The 18,629-nt window shown below is 43.8% G+C and overlaps 1 protein-coding gene across 2 annotated transcripts in view; it reads right to left on the bottom strand.

Moving 5' to 3' along the window:
• Positions 1 to 4,046: 4,046 nt before the first annotated feature.
• MAP3K3 (mitogen-activated protein kinase kinase kinase 3) overlaps positions 4,047 to 18,629 on the bottom strand; it is a 37,210-nt gene continuing 22,627 nt past the window's right edge. For both annotated transcript variants that reach the window (XM_072356729.1, XM_072356728.1), the window contains exons 10-17: positions 17,569 to 17,636; positions 17,239 to 17,331; positions 16,273 to 16,464; positions 14,400 to 14,548; positions 12,491 to 12,622; positions 11,811 to 11,940; positions 10,023 to 10,200; positions 4,047 to 7,701 (exon numbers count right to left, since the gene is read on the bottom strand). In XM_072356729.1, the coding sequence (XP_072212830.1) occupies positions 7,473 to 7,701; positions 10,023 to 10,200; positions 11,811 to 11,940; positions 12,491 to 12,622; positions 14,400 to 14,548; positions 16,273 to 16,464; positions 17,239 to 17,331; positions 17,569 to 17,636 (1,171 nt within the window). In that variant the 3' untranslated portion in view covers positions 4,047 to 7,472. The remainder of the gene's footprint in view (positions 7,702 to 10,022; positions 10,201 to 11,810; positions 11,941 to 12,490; positions 12,623 to 14,399; positions 14,549 to 16,272; positions 16,465 to 17,238; positions 17,332 to 17,568; positions 17,637 to 18,629) is intronic.

Raw genomic sequence — 18,629 nt, forward strand, 5'->3', positions numbered from 1 at the left:
GTGAGGCCTTGCATTACCAGAACGGGCCACAGCAAGCTGACCCAGACACCACAGTTTGGGGGGGTTGGAAGGGGACACGTAAGTGAACCTGATGAGCATCAAATTCACACACAAGGAGAGACACTTCTATCACTGTTCTATCTCCCTGAAAGGCTGCTACACAAAACTGCTAATGGGAAACTTTGCTTCTCAGATTAACATACCAGGCTCTGTGCACAGGGAAGCCCTAGTGGTAGTTTGCACAGCAAGACGCCTTAAACAACACCCTGAGCTTATCTGATCTGCCTGATACGTCTGAAGGATGGTGTTCTGCACAAGTGCCCACACACGCTTTCCCAGTGAGTACCAAAAGCAGCAGCAGAACAGAACCCCCAGCTTAAAACTTCTCCAGCTGTGAGGTTTTTGTAAGACAAAGATGGAGAAAGGGCCAAAAACACTCCCTGCCCCTAATACTTCTCTAAGCTGCAGCTGATTTTGGGATGAGCGTCTCACTCCCTGGGACTAGAAACCTTTTGAATCCTCCATCCTGGCTGCCAGCACAAGTTCCTGCGATTTGGGATGCTCAGATCCTACAGCTGGATGGAGTGAGACTTAACAGCATAAGTACCCATGGAGAAGAGAACCACCAATGGTTCCCAGCACACACAGCTGCCAAACACCTTCCCAGCTTTTATTGGAAGTTTCCGAGCAGCCAGGAGCCGGCCACCAGCTTGGAGCAGCATTCTGTGCTCCCTCTGCTGCAGCTCGGCAGCACTGCGCAGCGACACCCGCAGTTGGAACAGAAGATTTGGAGCTACGTGGGGAGGAAACTGCGCTGCTGGGTTCAGAGGGCAGCCCGCAGCCTTTGGGATGGGGAGAAAGAGCTGGGGAGATGGCTGCTGCATGCACAACTACTGGGGGACGCTGCATGGAGCTCAGAAGTTGCGCTTAGATGTAGCGCAATGCCACAGTGCCACCTGCATTTCCTCTCCTCCACTGCAGAGATGTGGTCTTGCACTGAAGATACAAAATGAGCACCAGGCAGAGCTCCACACCAGTGGAACCGGGGCACAGGGCAGCAAACTGCGCCAGCAGTTCCTGGATGTAGAGCAATACACCCACACGGTATTAAACCCAGAAGACATCGTTCCTAGTTAAGTCTCTACTATGCTAACAGAAATAGCCACAGCAGTCATATATAACCAGCCTCTTTGAAGATTTGAAACTACATTTGCTTCAGAACTGTATAGCACTGGATTTAAAGAGAAAACTTACCTTAAGTCACCTTCCCTCGAGCCACATTACAAATATAACACCATTTTCAGGGGGGGGAAAAAAAAAAGCTTTTGAGGTTTTTAGGTTCATTCCTTTTGTGCATTGGTCAGACCTTGCGGCAGATCATTCCCACCTCCAACCCGAGTTTGCACTTTCCTCTCCCACCCCTGATCCAAACCACCCAAGAAGAAACGTGGGGAAGATGCAAGGCAGGACCACACACTGCACTGATGGAACACAGCATTTCTGTGGAGCATGTTGCTCATGAGAGGGCAGCCCAGGAGTGCACAGGCCATCCTGCAGCCCTAACACGTAAATCTCATGTTCATTCTTAAAGCCAATGTTACCACTGAACACATAGAGCAGTTAGGAGAGGGAAAGCCTCAGCTTTGGGAAAGGTGTCCTACAGTAAACGCAACAAGTTTTCAGAGCCTGTGAGCTTCTAAGCTTGTCCTGTGGCACGAGTGGGAATTACAGGTTCTAACACAAAGAAAGGGTGTCAGGAAGCAACAGGAGATGGCTGCGTCTGGTCCCATAGGACATTTTTGCTCTGACACAACTTGAGTTGTCTGGTTCTCATCAGTTTTGCAAGAGCACATAAGTGCTGCCTGTGTATTTGTTCCATATGCAGGGGTTCCCACCGCATCAGCCTATTATTAACCCATTTATTCTCAGTTGTTCACATTTAACATTAACAAATATTTCTGTGTTTAAGAGACACAGCAACTAACTATTCACTGACCTGGGAAAAGGAGACTGCAGGGAAAGTTGAGGTTCTGACCCAGCATCTCAAGGGACCACAGCAGCATTCAAGCCACTGCTCAAGTGACAGCAGCACTAAAGACTAGCTCATAAACACAGAACAATACCAGGAAAAAAATGAGTATCTGAGCAAGCTCTGCAGGCTGAGTTTATAGGAACACTATTTCTGTCCTTTTTTTAAGATAGTATGCTGGAAAAAAAAACATAAAACCTGAAAATATTCAGAAATATGGGCTTCCATTCCCTTACTCTGCTTTAGGACAACTAAGCTTACCCTGCCCAAATCCTGAGCACACTCCATGCAAGACTTCCCTTATGTGCGATAGTGCCAGTTCTGGCAGCAGAGCTCGTGGTATCTCCCATCTGCCTGAAGCCCAAAGGCCTCACTTCTCCACATCTTTGCTTTATAAAATGACCTAACAACACAGCCAAAGGAGAGACAATTCAGGATCAGCTCCCAGATATTTCAAATAAATGCTTCCAAGCAAGTTGAGCTTCACAAGTTGGAGCTGCAACCTCCCTGGGGAATGAATCCCATGAGCTCCCAGCTGAAGCAAAGCATCCCAGCCAGGGCAGACACCATCATACAAACCATCTCCTCGTGGTCTTGCTGCCCAGGCCCTTTTGCCTGCCTTTTGACAATCCACCTCTGTAGGTATGGGTGAATAAGGACCATTTATAGACCCATGTCTGGACTAAAGAACTCACAGCACAGTCCAAAGCTCAGCTCTCCATCCGCAGACTCCCCATGTGCAGAGCCAATGAAGCAGCCCAGCTCCCAGCCTGCAAAGTGAAATGAAGACACTGCTATTTTTATGCTCTAACAACAGCAGCAGTGGAAAAAAATAATATCTAGACAGAGTCATTCTACCTCTTGGAAGAGCAAGAATGGATGAATGTGACCTTCCAAAGAGGAAGTGCTTACCTGATCCAAGAAGCAGAGCTTCACAAATAGGACACTTCACCAGTCCCAAAAAATAAATCCCTGAAAGCAAAGAATTCATCCCTCAGTTAAGGGGAAAACTAGTTGTTCCATCTACTTATCCAGAAGCATCATTTACATAGGAAGTAATGGGCGCTGCACTGCAAACAGCCACCAAAAAGGCTTTCATATAAATGATAATTTTATTGTAAATAAAACGATACATTGGCCTGGCTTTGCACTGCAAGCCCCCGGTCGGTATATATAGACTACTGGTTCAAGGTCTTCTGCACAATCCAGGTTACAGCGACTTCTCCCTGCTCTGCACAATTTATGCCAGGCAGGCATCGATGGGCAACAATGTCCTTTTCCACATTTCTAAACCACCTCCTAGGCCTTTCCTTACTGGGGAATTCAGAGCCAATGGTCAATTTGCTCCCTAACAAGGCTGGGGTTGAAAGACCCGAAGCCCAAATACCATTAACCCACAGCACATGAACTGAATGCTCCCAGCTCCACGGGCAGGTACAGGCCACAGGATGGCAGATATTTAAACACATCAAAGCTTTCCAGCTGGCAGTATTAACCCAAGCACCAATTATGGGGGTCTGATTCAGCCCCTTCCACGTAGAGCTTTCAATATCTGAGCTTTGCCTACCAAGGAAGGTGTGTACAGCAGTGACACACACTTGCCCCTCTTTCATAGATGATCTTTGCTCTTGGCACCCGGAAATAAACTGTGTCACCTGAGCAGGTACCAATTTCCCTCTGGGTCAATTTGTTTTAGTAATTAATTAAAGGGAACTCTTTGGAGTATCTTTAAATCCTGTGATTTAAAAACACAAGAAAAAAATCCAATTTGCTGCAATTAGAATAGGCAAAGATTAAGATTTTACCCGAGAAGAAGCCAGTAACCTGGAATGCACAGAATCGTCACGCCAAGACCAAAATGCCAACACTTTGCTTCCTGACAAGCTCACAGTTTGCCACATCCTCTGCTCCTTTCTGATGGGAATCTCCGACATCTTCCTGCTCAAAGTTACAACAGTTTCAGGATAACAGCACTCCTATAAGACATATTAGCACTCTTATAAGACATATTTTGTTAAAAAAAACAAAGAGAATATTCTCCATTTCTGCACCACCTTCCATTAAGAATCCCAATGCTAAACACTCGCTCCATCTCCCTCCCAGGAAGGAACAGCTGAAAACAGCACGTGACATTTGGAATGGACACAACAGTTTATTGTTAGCCTGGCTACCCTCCCCTAAACAAGTTTATTCCTATTTTTTTTCCCAGTTCTGCCAGGATCAAGAGGCCAGATGGAATTCAGTTCAGGGCTTTCATTACATTTATGTCCACTTGAGTATTTTTTTGCTGCTAAGGCTGTATAAAGGGACCTCAGGACAGACTCCAGCCCCAAGCTTATTCGCTGTAGCAGCAGCCTTAAGAATCCAGATCTCCCTTTTCCATAATCAAGGTGGCCGTGAGGAAACAAAGGCGGCATTTTGGCTTGGTTCTACTCGTTATAAACCATCAGCAAATTCTCTGCAAAACCAGCTGCTTTTTTTTTTTTTTTTTTTTCCCTTTTGAAATTCATAAAGGCGTCAAATTCATTTCCCATCCTCCCCCCCCAAACCCCGTAACAGTCGAGTCGATATATATAAAAATCACCAAATATGATCTTTTACGATATAAATTAAAAAAAAACAAAAAAAAAAACCAAAACAAAACCCAACAAAAACCAAAAGTATGAGGCATCACCGTTTACATGATGTAAAAAGAGCTAAAAAAGAGCGATATAAACTACATTCATAAAAGTGCATCTCCAAACATACAAGTAATGCTTTGGCTTGTTCCTGTGCCGAACTGGTGGCATTGGGTCAGGGACTGGAATACAAGAAGTCCAAGCTGGCACCCCATGTTCTCTGTCGCTGTACAATTGCTATTTACTTTCATTAATACAGACTGGAATACAAGAGTATACACAGAGTAGGCACATTTCAGCAGAGGTGGTGGGAAGGACCAGAAGCTCTGGCAGGGAAAGGACTGAGCCCATCAGTCCGTGATGCTCTTTGCTTTGCTCTGGAACAGCCTTCCATGATGCGTATGAGGTAAAAGCCACAACAGATCCTGAGGATTTCGTTGCTTTGAAATATTAAAAGTGACACCATTTCCTCATGCCCTATTCTCCCAAAACACAATGTGTGGGACAGCAAGGAAAGACCATGGAAGGGGGTCTCTGTTTGGTGAGGATAAGCCAAGGGAAGAGAGAAACCCACACGGAAAGGATCGACATTGCTCCTGTACATCTGCAGGTTCAAGTGGGATAATAAAGACTTCAATCTTTGGTATATTCATAGCTGCAAGGCTTGAAGAGTGCTACTGGGTCCCACCAGACTTCTGTCAAGACTGCAGGAAGGACTCAACATCCCTCTGCAGCCATTTAGACTGCAGCAAAGTGGTGTCAAATGCTTCCCAGAACAGAACAGCAGCGTCATGCCCTCACTTCCCTCTGGTGCAAGCAATAGTGAAGTGCAGGCCGAAAGTCAGGCCACGTGTCTGGACAATTTATAGTCAAGTTCCAGGCTCTAAAGAGATCAATAGAAGTGCTCTCACTAAATAAATTATGGAACAAGGGCTTTCATAAGAATAAAATCCCCCTAAGTGCCTGCAACTGAAACAGTGCATCCTTGTAGTAGTGCAGGAGAGCCCGAAAGTGAAACCAACACCAGCTTGCTTCCACCCATTACATATTGCTCTGAGGTTGGCACAGAAAAACCACTTCAGATTGTTAAATCCTTTCAGGGCTTTGTCTTTTTATCCCCCCTTTTCTAATTCAATATTGTATTATTCATGGTGTGTTTAAGGAGCCCAAGCTCACATTAAAACTTGCTTTATCCTGACATGAGCTTAACATGAATTCCTGTTAATTTTACTGCATCATGAAGCAACCTACAAGGTTTCTGATGGGAAGAGAAGAGCATGTGGACCCTTTGGTAAATGGTTTCCAACACCAGGGCAGAACACCTTTAGCGTTGCTTTATGAAGCAGTACTTTAGCTAGTGACTTGCTCTCTTCTCTTAGTTTCATTTCATACAGAACACTTTTAACTAACTCACAAATCCCCAGCACTTAAAAGCTGCTGCTTTTCTGTGTGAAATAAGGATTGCTGGTGTCCCAGTGCAGGATTTGCGGGCAGTAAACCACCAGGAACTCTGTTATCAGAGATGTGCTACACATCAGATGCAGAATGGCTTGGATGTATCTGTATGTATATACCTGTATGGGGACCTCAGTAACTCTCCTCTTGGTCAGATAGCTTTAGACATCTGCTAACATTGCAAGTGTTCTCTTTGTTCCACTGCCTTAATTTGTATAAAAGCTCATTTAAATAGGGTCAAAACATTTTATGGGAACCTTAAAATGAACACTTGCGTGCATATAAAACACAATGCACACCGTGAGGGGATGAGCTTGACTCTTAACTTCATGTGCACGAGTAAAATTGGTGTCCAGCAAACTCTCCACATGACATAAAGTCGACCCATTCTCTTAATTTTCCACTAGGCTGCGCCATCAAAGGAACACCTAAGCTTTTCCTGAAGTAAATTCCCAGGCACCAGGTAAACTATCTTTGGTTTAAAGTTACCAGCCGAAATGATAGGTGCAACAAAAAGCTGTTCTGCAAAACTCCCTTCCAGAAGGACTTTCTTTAGACCCAGCAGTCTCTGAGAGATGAACCAGGAGCACAAACTAACCAGCGCTGCTTTAATGCTAGGACAGATCAAGCCTTGGAAATCAAGCTCTGGATTTTCTAACGGCAGTGGGAGAGCCCTTATCTCAGGCTCCAGAGTGATTGCATTCTGCTGAAACATTTCTGATTATCCTCACATTTAGCTAGAAAGACCTCCCTCACCCCCGCCCCAAAATCCATGGTTTCATTATAAAATAACACTATTCACATACTTTTGAATCAATATTTTCTGAACACCTTCAGATGCTGAATACTTAAGAAGAAAAATATATAATATAGCGAGCGCATGCTCAATGACACATGGCTTTTTGCTGGATTCATGTACTACAGATGTCTCTAAAGCCCTAGAAGACTGGAAAACAGTGACCCACACGAGTAACCACTTGTAGAAAGCTGATCTTGAAAGCTGCAGCACGTTTCTGTTATGGAGAGTGTAGCTCTTCCAAGTTCCCACACCGGTTCAGATTTCTTCTAGGTTCACTTCTTACATTCCCACTCTTAGGCCTGCAGAAAACACGCCGCCAGCTACGATTTCACATCAAGGTAACTAGGGCAAAACGCAGCTCTGTTTGGACAGCTGTCGGTAGGATAAACATTAGTCCAGCAAACAAAGGTATCAGGCACGAGGGCAGACCCTAGGTTCCTTGGTATAACTTCCCCAAAGGACTAGGACAGCTGAGTTGGCATTTTGAAGATGCAGCACCACAACGGGCAGTTGCAACTAGACCAGACGGAGCACTGAGAGCCCAGCAGGAGCTGTTAGCAAGGGAGGTAATTCAGTACTGGAGCTGTGCAAACTGATGTCTGAGCAGCTCTTCAGCAGAGGGTCTGTGCCTGGCTTCCACAAAGATTTGCTTTAGGAAGTCCCGGCAATGTTCTGATATGTGGGAAGGGAGCTGGGGGTTGGTTGGCTGGGTGGCAATTTTGAAAATGGCTGCCATGGCTTCGTACTCTGCCCAGGGTGGTTTCTCTGTCAGCATTTCCACAACAGTACAACCGAGGCTCCTGGAAAAGCAGATGGGGAGAAAAAAGTAAGTGAGAACCGACTCATACAGTAACGCACAGTGCTCAGAGAGGGCTTCCAAGCAGCCAACATCAAGGTAAGAGCTCTGCTCTGAAAACAGCCATAAATTGGCTTTGTGCTCAGCGAATGCCATGTGTGCATAGATTCCGAGCCAGATCTGCCAACATTTGCTGCTTTTACTACTGTCAGGCTAGCAATAAAGTGCTGAGACAGAGAGGCTGGTTTCCACTGCGGTTCTCACTGCACTGAGAAAACTGTGAAATGCCATCCGTCCAGCTCTCCTTTGCTCAAATCCTACTCTCAATAAGCAGTTGTACTAACAGGAAGGGTGCACACAAAGAGGCTCCCTAAAGGTGCTGCTGGACCACAATGGTATTCCAGGAGCTGCTCATGCTGCTGCCTCAAAAGCACTTGCTGGGTTGCAAGGTAGAAAATATACTTCTGAACTGAAGGTCCAGTGAATCAGAGCTGGAGAAAGCTCTCATCTCCACAAGAAATCGAGCATCCTGGACAGGCAAAAATTATCCAAATCAAGAAGGCAGCAAGTTAAAAATGTCAGCAGAGCAGATGCATCATCATGTGAAGGCAAAACTCCTAGTGAAGTCAGTGGGGCTCTGTGGGGTAATTCAAGGTAAAAACATGATTGTGAGGATGGACGTGGCTGAGCCATTCTGCAGCATGTGTGACACCAATGCCTTTACAAGAAAGACGAGTTTCTGTAGTACAGCAATGACCGTATTTTGCTCAAAAAGGATTAATTGCTGCCTCAAGGCCACAGATTAAGCAAAGGCAGATAGTGAACTTAAACATCCACTTTTGTGTTCTGATCACATCGGTCCGTTAAAAAAGCAGAATTGCTGCTTCTGCCTCTAAACTAAACCCTCTTTTGAAGTGAAATGCAAAGAAAAGACATTTTCAGAGGCAGACTTGCATCATTTGCCAAGACAAGAGAGGAAAGGAATTAAATCCAATGAATATGCAAGAAATGACTTCTCGACAACATTTAAAATCCAACGTGATTTTTTTACACTGATTTCCAGCCATTTAAGACTCGCTAGAAGAGAGTACAGAAAATGCAAACCATGTGTGCTGAAGTGTTGGGGGTTTGCACAAGAGCAGGCAGGGATATATTATTGTTTAGACTGATTTATACCGTTTAAGCAGATCCGGTTTCTTTAAGATATTCAGCAAACAGCAGGAATGTTTTTCATGTCAAGTCACTCCAGCAATAACAAATAGCTCACATATTCTGCTGTTTAGGAAAAAGAAAATTGGAGAGGGGCCTGCAGTGGTGGCAGAAAGCCAGGTGGCTCGATTTGTTACGTCTTTGAGCCTCTTGGCCATACGCTTCCACCCTGGGACTGAAGTTGCACTGGAAAATTCTGACCCCCCCCCCCCTAAATTATGATTGGGATTGTAGGAACTGGAACCCAGCCAACGGCAGCGTCTCTTTGATGGGAATGGACTGTCAGCACCAAGAGGAAATCCACAACTCCATCAATCCAGGGGGAAGGGCACGTGCTCCATTCTCTCCCAAAGAATCCCAACTGGGAGACTCTGAAGAACTTAACTCTTTGCATACAGGTTAACTTTCAGCTATGCTTCCATTCACTGCTTGTATGGGAAACAGTATGGGCCTTTACTGTGGAGACACAAACATACTTTATGCTGCTGTCGTTTAGCTTGGTTTTATAATCTTACCTTCTTGAGGCCTCCAAAACTAACATTTTGACACAGGACCATTTTGCTTTTTCCTTTTGATAGAGGATATTTCTTGGCTATGCCAATAATAGCAGGGCTATAGTTTCCATTCACGCATACTTTAGATCACTTCTGATCTAGCCTGTATCTTGTGTGTTATTCCAGGTTCAGGCATCCTTCCTTTAAGGCTTTGTCAACATACTCAAATTCTGTTCCTTTCATTTCCAGTATTATAAGCATACCTCTCGTTTTGCAACAAAATGAATGGACTCTCCCCAAACAATCTTCAGTCTCTTATCAACATAAGGGACATAAGAATGGTGGAAAACTCATGCCAGAAACTCAGAGAATTAGCCATCAGCTTGAGGGAGGAATTAATGGAAATTTTGACCTAAACACTAAATGAGCAGCTGTGTGTTGATATGGCAAAGCACAGCCTGCAGCAGGCCTAGCCTTAAGTTCAAACCAATTCCTTCAGTTCACCTTAAACTGCTCTCATTTTTGATCCAGACAAAAATCTGAGTTTGGATATATGGTTAACAGAAAGCAAATGTCCAGAAAAGTTGTAAATTGATCCATAGGCAGAAAGTTAAACCCTCACCATACGTCTGCTTTTCTTCCATAGCCCTCTCCGCTGATCACCTCTGGGCTCATCCAATACGGTGTGCCAGTGACAGAGCGAATGCCTGTTCCAGACATACAGATTGTCTGCAGCCGTTTGCTGGCCCCGAAGTCCCCGAGCTTCACATTCCCAGCAGAGTCACGGAGAATATTGGCTCCTGGACAAGAAAGAAGAAAAAGAATAGAGACAGCTGTTTTCATGCAATCCAGCTGTTGGATCTGCAGCCTACAGAGCTAATATCTAACCCAGAAATACCCAGGCTCATGCTATGGCTTTCTCCCTGTTAAGCCCCAGGTGACCTGCTAAACATCATTTCTTTATTTCAGGCTGTAGACAAGCCAGCTGTTAATGGCTAGAAATGGGAAAAAACTTCAGGGGAAAAACATAAGGAAGCGAAGGGGGAGGGGAAACGAAAGCCGAGTCAGCACTGTCATTGTTACACTGCCTGTAAACAGTTCAGACAAACTACACGGGGCCCCTAGGCCAATGGCTTAGATAGTACATAGTTGTGAAGAAAAGGATTTTACTTGGATACTGCTTTGGTGGATATACCCAGCCGACCAGAAAGCAATAGTTAACAGATGTATCTAATTAAACCACTTTGAACTCCTACAATAAACAAGTCAATCTCCACTTTACTTGGTCAGAGGTCCTGAACATGAAACACAGAGGAAATAAAAGCAAACTAAGAGGATACCTTATGTGTGGATCTAAGGCTTAGACATATACGCACAACAAACCTTCCTTCAAAGCTGCAACAGGATCAATAACTCTTTCTTGCCATTATTTGCTATATGCCTATGTGAACTCCTTCTGCCCTCCAGTAAAATTTGTGTTCTGAGATGGCTTTATCACTTCACTATCCCACCGAGAGAGCTGAATTCAGAATAACAACACTTTCCATCCAGCACCCTGGGGACAAATGAACCGTTTGCTTTAGAAGATAGGTGCAGACTAGTGAAAAATCCATTGGAAGGAAATCATTTGGTATAGAATACCCTGTGAGCAGTATATAAGGTGTTATTCATGAATCAGCAGCTCATTTCCCTTTGCCAGCCCTAGAGGGGAGGTGATGAAGATTTATAGGCAGGAACAAGAAGATATTTTTCTTGCAGCAAGCAATGCTCCTGTCCCACCAGAGCACAGAAAAAAAACTGTGTGGTGCCTGCCACATCTGTTGACATTAACTCTTAAGGAGACTGCCTGGCTCCATGGGGTTATACTGGGAAGAGGAAGACTAATCACACAAGCTCTACATGGAAGGTTACAGAGGTCTCTTACACAGAGCAGGAAGGACAAGTCACAAGAGCCTGAGGTAAGCAAGACTGACAAGTAAAGGCACAGGGCTCTTGCAGCAATTGTATGTTTACTAGCTGAGAAACAGCACTTAGGTCAGAAAGGAAATCAGAAGGGAATCCACAAGGAAACAAATGTGTTATGAGGGCAGTGAAAGTTAGGAGGCAATTTAACCTCATTTTGCTGAGGAGTCAGAGAAAGATGAAGAGTTACAGCTGAACAGTCCTAAGAATGAATTTGAGGCTTGCATTCTTCCTTACTATAAACACCAACTACCAAGCACTCAGGTTCTGTACAGGAAACAATCCAACTTCCCTCACCCAGCCCACAATACCTCCTTTCCCTAAGGCCTGGTCAGGATACAAGACAAATGGATACTGAGCAAAGCAATGTAGGATAGTGAATCCTTAACATTCGGCTTCTTTTTCTGAGTTCCTTTAGCACGTGGTAAAAATCACCAGCTGATCTCACCCTTTATGTCCCTGTGCACAATCATGTTGCTGTGAAGGTATGAGACTCCCTCGAGAATCTGGCGAGTGTATTTCCGAGTTACATTTTCTGTGAGAGCACCGTATGCTTTCAGCTGGTCCTTCACTGACCCCTGTGCCAAAACCAAACAGAACAGACTGGTAAAGGAAGGACATACCACAAATCTTGCAGTCTCCATTCAATTCCCAGAGCTGAGACCATGTTATATACCCAGCCAGCACATGAATGAATTCTCTTCTAAAGCCTTTTTTGTGAGGCTCACAGAACTTCTTGCTCTGTGAAGCCCCTTTTGAGAAAAGCAAGGACATTACAGGAAAAATATATTGAGGACTTTGTGTGCTTTCTGTATCCTTTATCTGTGTTGGTACAGATGTCTGTGGATACAAGCAATAGACTAGTTTAGCACATAGATTCAGGCTGAAGGTTTCCCTTTTGCAGGGTCAGTTTTACGCTGGTTTGCTGCAGTGCATGATTCTCCTTATTCAGTCAGCCCAATTTACAAGTTGACCCACGTTCTTTCAAGTACTTTGGCAAAACAAATTTACACTCAAGGAATAGAATTGGCTTTAGTGATTAACAAAGAGAATGTATTTCAAGTACAAGACACAATGGATCACCCAGTTTAAACAAAACCACTCATCTCCATTTGTGTCAGCTCTTACCCCTGGCATGTACTCCATGAAGATGGTCAAGGTCTTTTCTGCTCGATCCCGCAGGCATCCATAATACTGAACAATGCGCTCATGCTGGAGGTTCTTCAGCAGCTGAATTTCACACTCCAGGGCACTCACTTCCTACAGATGTTGGAGAAGAAAATTAGGTTCCAGCCCCAGGAAATATTTCATCCTAAAAAAATCCATCCACATCACTGACAGGATGAGACCACTACTACAGCGATGCAGTCTATTCCATGACATTGGCTCACCTAGCTTATGGGAAAGGCAAACAATACCAATGCTTCATGTTAACCATTACTGTACAATAAGCAGATAGTAGTGGTGCAGAAACAGAACAGAAGCAGTATCATATTTGAATTTACTACCAGCAAAACACTTTGTTGTCTTGAATCTGTCAGCTGTTTACTGAATGGCTTTAGGCAAGGTGACAGAAAGCATTCTTTAGGGACAATACAGAAATAACCTCAGCCCTCAGCACTAAGCAGATGGCAGTGAGCTCTAATTTCAGTTATGAAAAAGGTCTAAGTAGATCATTACAGAATGGACAGATATCTTTCTGTATGAACCCGTGAGATGCCTAGATTATGGGTGCTAAGAGCTCCTAACTTCTTTTCTCACCTAGTCCTGCACTGATTCATGCTGATGGTTTTATTTGGATCAATCTTAGAAACTGCTTCCTCTCTTATTTATTTCAAAGAATCTGCAGGCATGCACATGAAACTAATTGTGGCAAGAATAAAGCAGAGAACAGGGTATTATAGTGCAAAGGCAAAAAGGCTATCCAACAATTTCAGACTGAATCAGAGATGTTTGTTGCCCAGGAAAAGTATCAGGTTCTTGCTGAATCCAGGGAATGAGCAGGCTGTACATCAAAGGTGCTGGAGCAGGAGGATTTATGGAAAAAGGAATGATGGTTTTCCCCAGATTCGTCCTACTTAACTCTCTCCACTCCACTTCAGTGTGTCACTGAAAGCTGCCAGAATTGCTTCTCTCACTTCTGGAGAGGATACAGCTCTTCAAGAGCAAGGACCTACCCGTAAGTAGCTTAATGGGGCCAGCTGAGTGTTTAAAGTTTGGTGTTTCAGTGCCTTCAAAATATATTCCAGCCTGTTCTTCCTTGGCTCAGATTTACAGCAGACACGTATAACTTACAACGCATCAACTTAGACCTTCTCTTGGCACCAATATTCCACACAAAACCAGAATAATTAAATCTTCATGGATTAGTTATTTTGACTCAAAGTGGATTTGTTTAACACAGGGAGACTGGTATGTTGTTCAAACACTAAAGCAGAACCTAGCAGCCATCTCATTTGTATTCACTGTGCAAAAGTTGTTTGCTAGTGTATAATTTCAAGGTGCCCTTTCCCATCTCCTCTGTTTCTACTGCGTTGTCATATTATGTTCCTATTAGTTTACATGCCACAGTTCAGTTTATTTTGAAGATAAGGAGGACTCAGTAGTGGAAACAAGCACCTCTTACAACTGATACAGGCCTACCATATAAGCCCAGGAAATGGGTTTTTTAAGTGCATGCAGCTTTTTAATAAATTATTATCATTTTAAAAAGAGAAAAATCCTACTCTTTCTGGATTTACTTTCACTCACATCCACATCTAACCAGGAACACAGGGCAGTCTAATATTCCTCAAGTGACCTGGCATCAAACCAAAAAGCTGAGAATGGAGAGCCAAAAGCGAAGCCAGAAAATGGATTTTAGCTGCAAGCTGAAGTTAATAATATGGAAAAGTAATTTTTAAATGACTCCAATTCCTCGCCACATGACTTGAAACACCAGCGTAACTAAATAATGATGCCAGCCTTCGAGGACAGACAGATACAGGCACATTACAAAGTCTGCATAGCAAAGTGGAGCAGCTGCAAAGAGAATTACCTTGCTTGTTTCAGGACTCTCTGGATCAAACTGGACCTGCTTAGCTGCAAGCTCTCTGCCCGTGTCCACATCATAGCACAGATACACACGACCAAAGGCACCCTGGCCCAGCAGTTTTCCTCGTCGCCAGTTTATCGGAGCGCTTGGAGCTGAAAAAGAGGAAAAGCAACAATTCTCCATTTTGGCTGTGCTATTTGAAGATAACGGTGAGCTTTTCAAAGATCAATTCCCACTGTGGAGAGCTTGAAATGCATGTTTTGCAGATGAAGATGTGGACATAGAAGGGACTACACACAAGTTTATGTTATTCAGTAAATGAGTATGAACGTGAAATTTCATTCCACCAGCAAGGATGGATTCTACAGCATCACAACCTTAAGAGATGGAGCAGCAATTAGACATGACCTTCTGACACCTGATCTGTAGTTACTACACGCAACAGATGAGAAGAACTGGATCAGCCTTGTCCCATCAATTCCATCCGGCTAAGAATAGCTGTTAAGCTTCTGGGACAACTTGAAGGACATCATTTATGAGTACTTGGCCAATTTTTGCTTAGTCTGAGGTTCCTTCTCCTGCATGAAGGATTTTATTGCAAGGCTATCTCTAGAGCAGAAAAATTAGAAGTCATAATTCCCTACTGGAATCTGGTATGGTAGGAACCATAATGTAAGGACAGTTGCAGCTACCCTCATCACCTGCTGAACAATTAAGACTAAGCAATCCATAAGAGGACCACCTAAAGCAGCCACCTCCAGCACCCTCAGCAGGAGTTATGAGCTCTCCTTGTGCTGCTGTGCTGCCCAGCTTATTGTACAAGTGGCAACCTGCTGACCCAGAAGGTCTTGAGCCCAGCTTTCCAGACTGCCCTTGATAACAAGGCAGTATTATTCCAAGACCACTGCTTAAACCAACACGGGAAATGACACTACCAGACACATGCAGTGCAATGCATCCAATTATTTTGTATATAACAAGAAATTGTAAAAACAAAAACAGGAACCAACCATCTGGACTGTGTGAAAACACAGAAGAGCTCAGAGATTAGCTTTACCACGTCTAATTTAATTAGATTTACTGCCAGTCAGTGTTTTAGTATGTTGCTTAATTTGCTGGCTTAATGTCTTTATTTTGATCTTAAATTACTGTACGGAATGGCTGAAGTTCATTAGTAATGACTTATGCTCTATTTCTTTTTTTTATTATTATTTTTTAATAACATAAAGGTCCCCAGAAAGCAACTCTGGTGTGTTATTAAAATAGAAGCAAATCTTTTACCAAGGAGCAAATGAAATAAATACAGTCCTTAACTAGTAAAGTAACTGCAACATGCAAGCTTGACTATAAATGTTAATGTATTCAGAATGTTTTAAGAATCCTGTATGCCATCTAGATCAATCAGCTTACACCTTTTTATCTCTTAGCTGAATTTCCAGTGTTGCCTGGAAGAAAGGCCAGTTCCCAGTGCAAGACTACATATTCTTACTTGACAACTGCTGAGCTATTTCAAGCACAATTAACTCCCAAAATCTTTCTTACACACTCATATTACTGTGGGCTGTGTTATGATTTGTTAAATCTTACAAAGTTGGAAGTAGCAGAAAACAGCTTGGTTATGCAGATCTAGACAAGCTTTAATTGCAGAACTTGCCTTCCTGGACATTATTAGACTAAGGATAATCAGCAGCTTCTAAATGAACTCAACTGAGGACAAAAAGAGCTCTCACAGGTGAGTCAGACAGGTCTTAGAACAGAGCCACACGACTATGTGGTTTGGAATGGCTTCTTAAAAATCCAGCTATGGTCAAATTGGATCTGGAGTTCATCTCTAACAGACCAGGAGCCTTCCTCCAGCATCAAGGTGATCACTTACATTTAGTGGGAATGTTCCTCTCCTGCACAGCAAGGGCATTTTCACTGTCAGCACTTCGCAGGCGCCCCCGGGAGTCCAGGTACTGCAATGCCAGGCCGAGGTTCTCCCCATTGGTGCTTAAGGAACGACTTGAAGGTACCAAAGTGAAAAGATTCCCTTGGTGACGCCGTATCCGGGGAAAAGTCCGTCGACCTGGGGAAAAACAGTAACATTTCTAAATAACATCCTTACAAGTGGATAGTAATGGCCAGAAGGTAAGCAATGAAATGATAGAAAAGCTTTGTTCTTTTCCCATGAAGTAGAATCTGCTTCTGATCAGACAACGCACCAAAATCTAATGGATGTGATGTTCAGCTCTGCTTTGGACTGCTCCCCCAAAGCAGAAGGGAGACATTTTGTAATTAACTCAGTGCAGTACTGCTTCCAAGCAGCCTTATCAAGACCTAAACAGAACTTGCCTTCCACAGCAAAAATCTGGTTTACAGGCTACTATACAAACACCAAGGCTTGCTAACAACCACACACACAGAATGACTTTCCAGACAAGATGCCTGGACTTGCAAATAAAACATAGTCAAAGACTGTGAGAACTCGTAGCCTCCATAAAGGCAAATGACTAACAGGGATGTGACTCTAAGGCACTGGTAACTTTGTTCTAAAGACTCAGAAGCACATTTGCATTATGGGCTAGGGAAGACAATGAATCCTTGAGGTAGGAATACACCTGAGCACTGCTCAGCCCTACCACTCACTGATCAGCCTGGATGCCTGCAGTGAGCACAAAGTAAACAAAGAAATCTTGCCTTTAAAAATGTGGCGTCATGCATGGTTGCAATGACTTCAGCACTACCTGCAAGGACCAGGGCACTCCAAGGCTCTTCACCAAGAATTGTTCTTGTCCCTGGAGGTTGTCATTGCTTCAGTTTCTTTTACAAGACTGGAATAGGAGGTCTGAAAGCAACTCACCATCATTGTAGTCCTTGTGCTGCATGGAGACATTGTAGCGCCGCGGGTAGGTCCCACCTTTCCCTGCTTTGTCATAGATCTGATTCTCACGGTCTGAAAGCAAATGCAAAAGACGTGAGGCTCTTTCAACAAGAACACGTTTCCTAAGGACAGAATTTTCCTACGGCAGCAGAATTTTTAGTAAGATGTAGGAAATAAATAACCTCAGAGTTTTTCAATCAACACATCCCCCGTTCTTCCATTTTTATCATTGCAGCAAACATGGAGGCTAGACAGCAAACAGCAGAACATGTCTGGATCAAGTACTCTTCATACTGGACACTGACATACCTGAGAACTCCTGTCTGTTATCAGGAAAGCTTTGTGCCCTTGACATCCGTGACTTCCGAAAAGAGGGACTATTAAAGAAAGAAGGCAAGAGTAAGTTTTGCTACCTACTGGAGAGAAACCTGCGAGGACTTTAAAACACAAGCTAATACATTTGCATATCGGTAGCGGTGATTCTCAAATCAGTGTCCCCACAATAATTTCATGTTAAAACAGGCTGAGCCCCTGACTATTTCCCAATGTGGGCAGTCATCCTTTCTGTTCCATCTGTGCCACTTATTCAGTGGTTCTCTGGCCTGTGGTTTGAGACCCAATGCTTCTTCCTGCAGCCACGTGAAATGGAAGGTTAAATCCAAAGCTAAGAGGAAGAGCGAAACAGAACACTGCTTGCAGCACATGGGGCAGTAGAGAACGGGGTCTGCTGTCCTAAGAGGTTTACATGATGGGTGAGAGCTCCTGTCATGCAAACTTCTGTTCACTTTACCAGCAGATGAGCCTAACCACAAGTGTTGCTTATAATACAACCCCTCATGCTACTCTTTGATTAGAGGTCTCCTCAGGGCAAGCCTAATTACAGCTCCTTGTTTGGCATCAGGCCTTTAGCATCTCTTAGGAGATGACGCTAACTTAACCTGTGCCAGAGCCATGTTATCTGCATCTTTTGTAAACCAGTGTAAATGAAGTGAGCCTTATACACCTTTTAGGCTCCCACATGAGATTCCTTTCCTACTACACAAAGGGAAAACAGCACTTTTCCCAGATGATACCCACCCCAACAAGGAACAACCAGGAATTCTTCCTTCCTTCACACACTGTAACTGCTTCTTTGTGACTCAATAAACTGCGTGGAGGATGTGGATGGATACAAAACCAAACCTCAAGCATTCAACATAAAGGCATACATTACCTACAGGAATCAGCTTGGGGAAATCGTAAAGCTTGCAAAGTCCTAAATTACATGTGCTGGAAAGCCACAGTCACTATTCACGTTAATGGGACCTATGGCTGTTCACCAACAGCTTCACTTTGAGTTCCCTTCCTTCCCCCACAGAATCAAAGATTGC

The sequence above is a fragment of the Excalfactoria chinensis genome, chromosome 24 (genome assembly GCF_039878825.1).
Source record: "Excalfactoria chinensis isolate bCotChi1 chromosome 24, bCotChi1.hap2, whole genome shotgun sequence".
NCBI lineage: Eukaryota > Metazoa > Chordata > Aves > Galliformes > Phasianidae > Excalfactoria > Excalfactoria chinensis.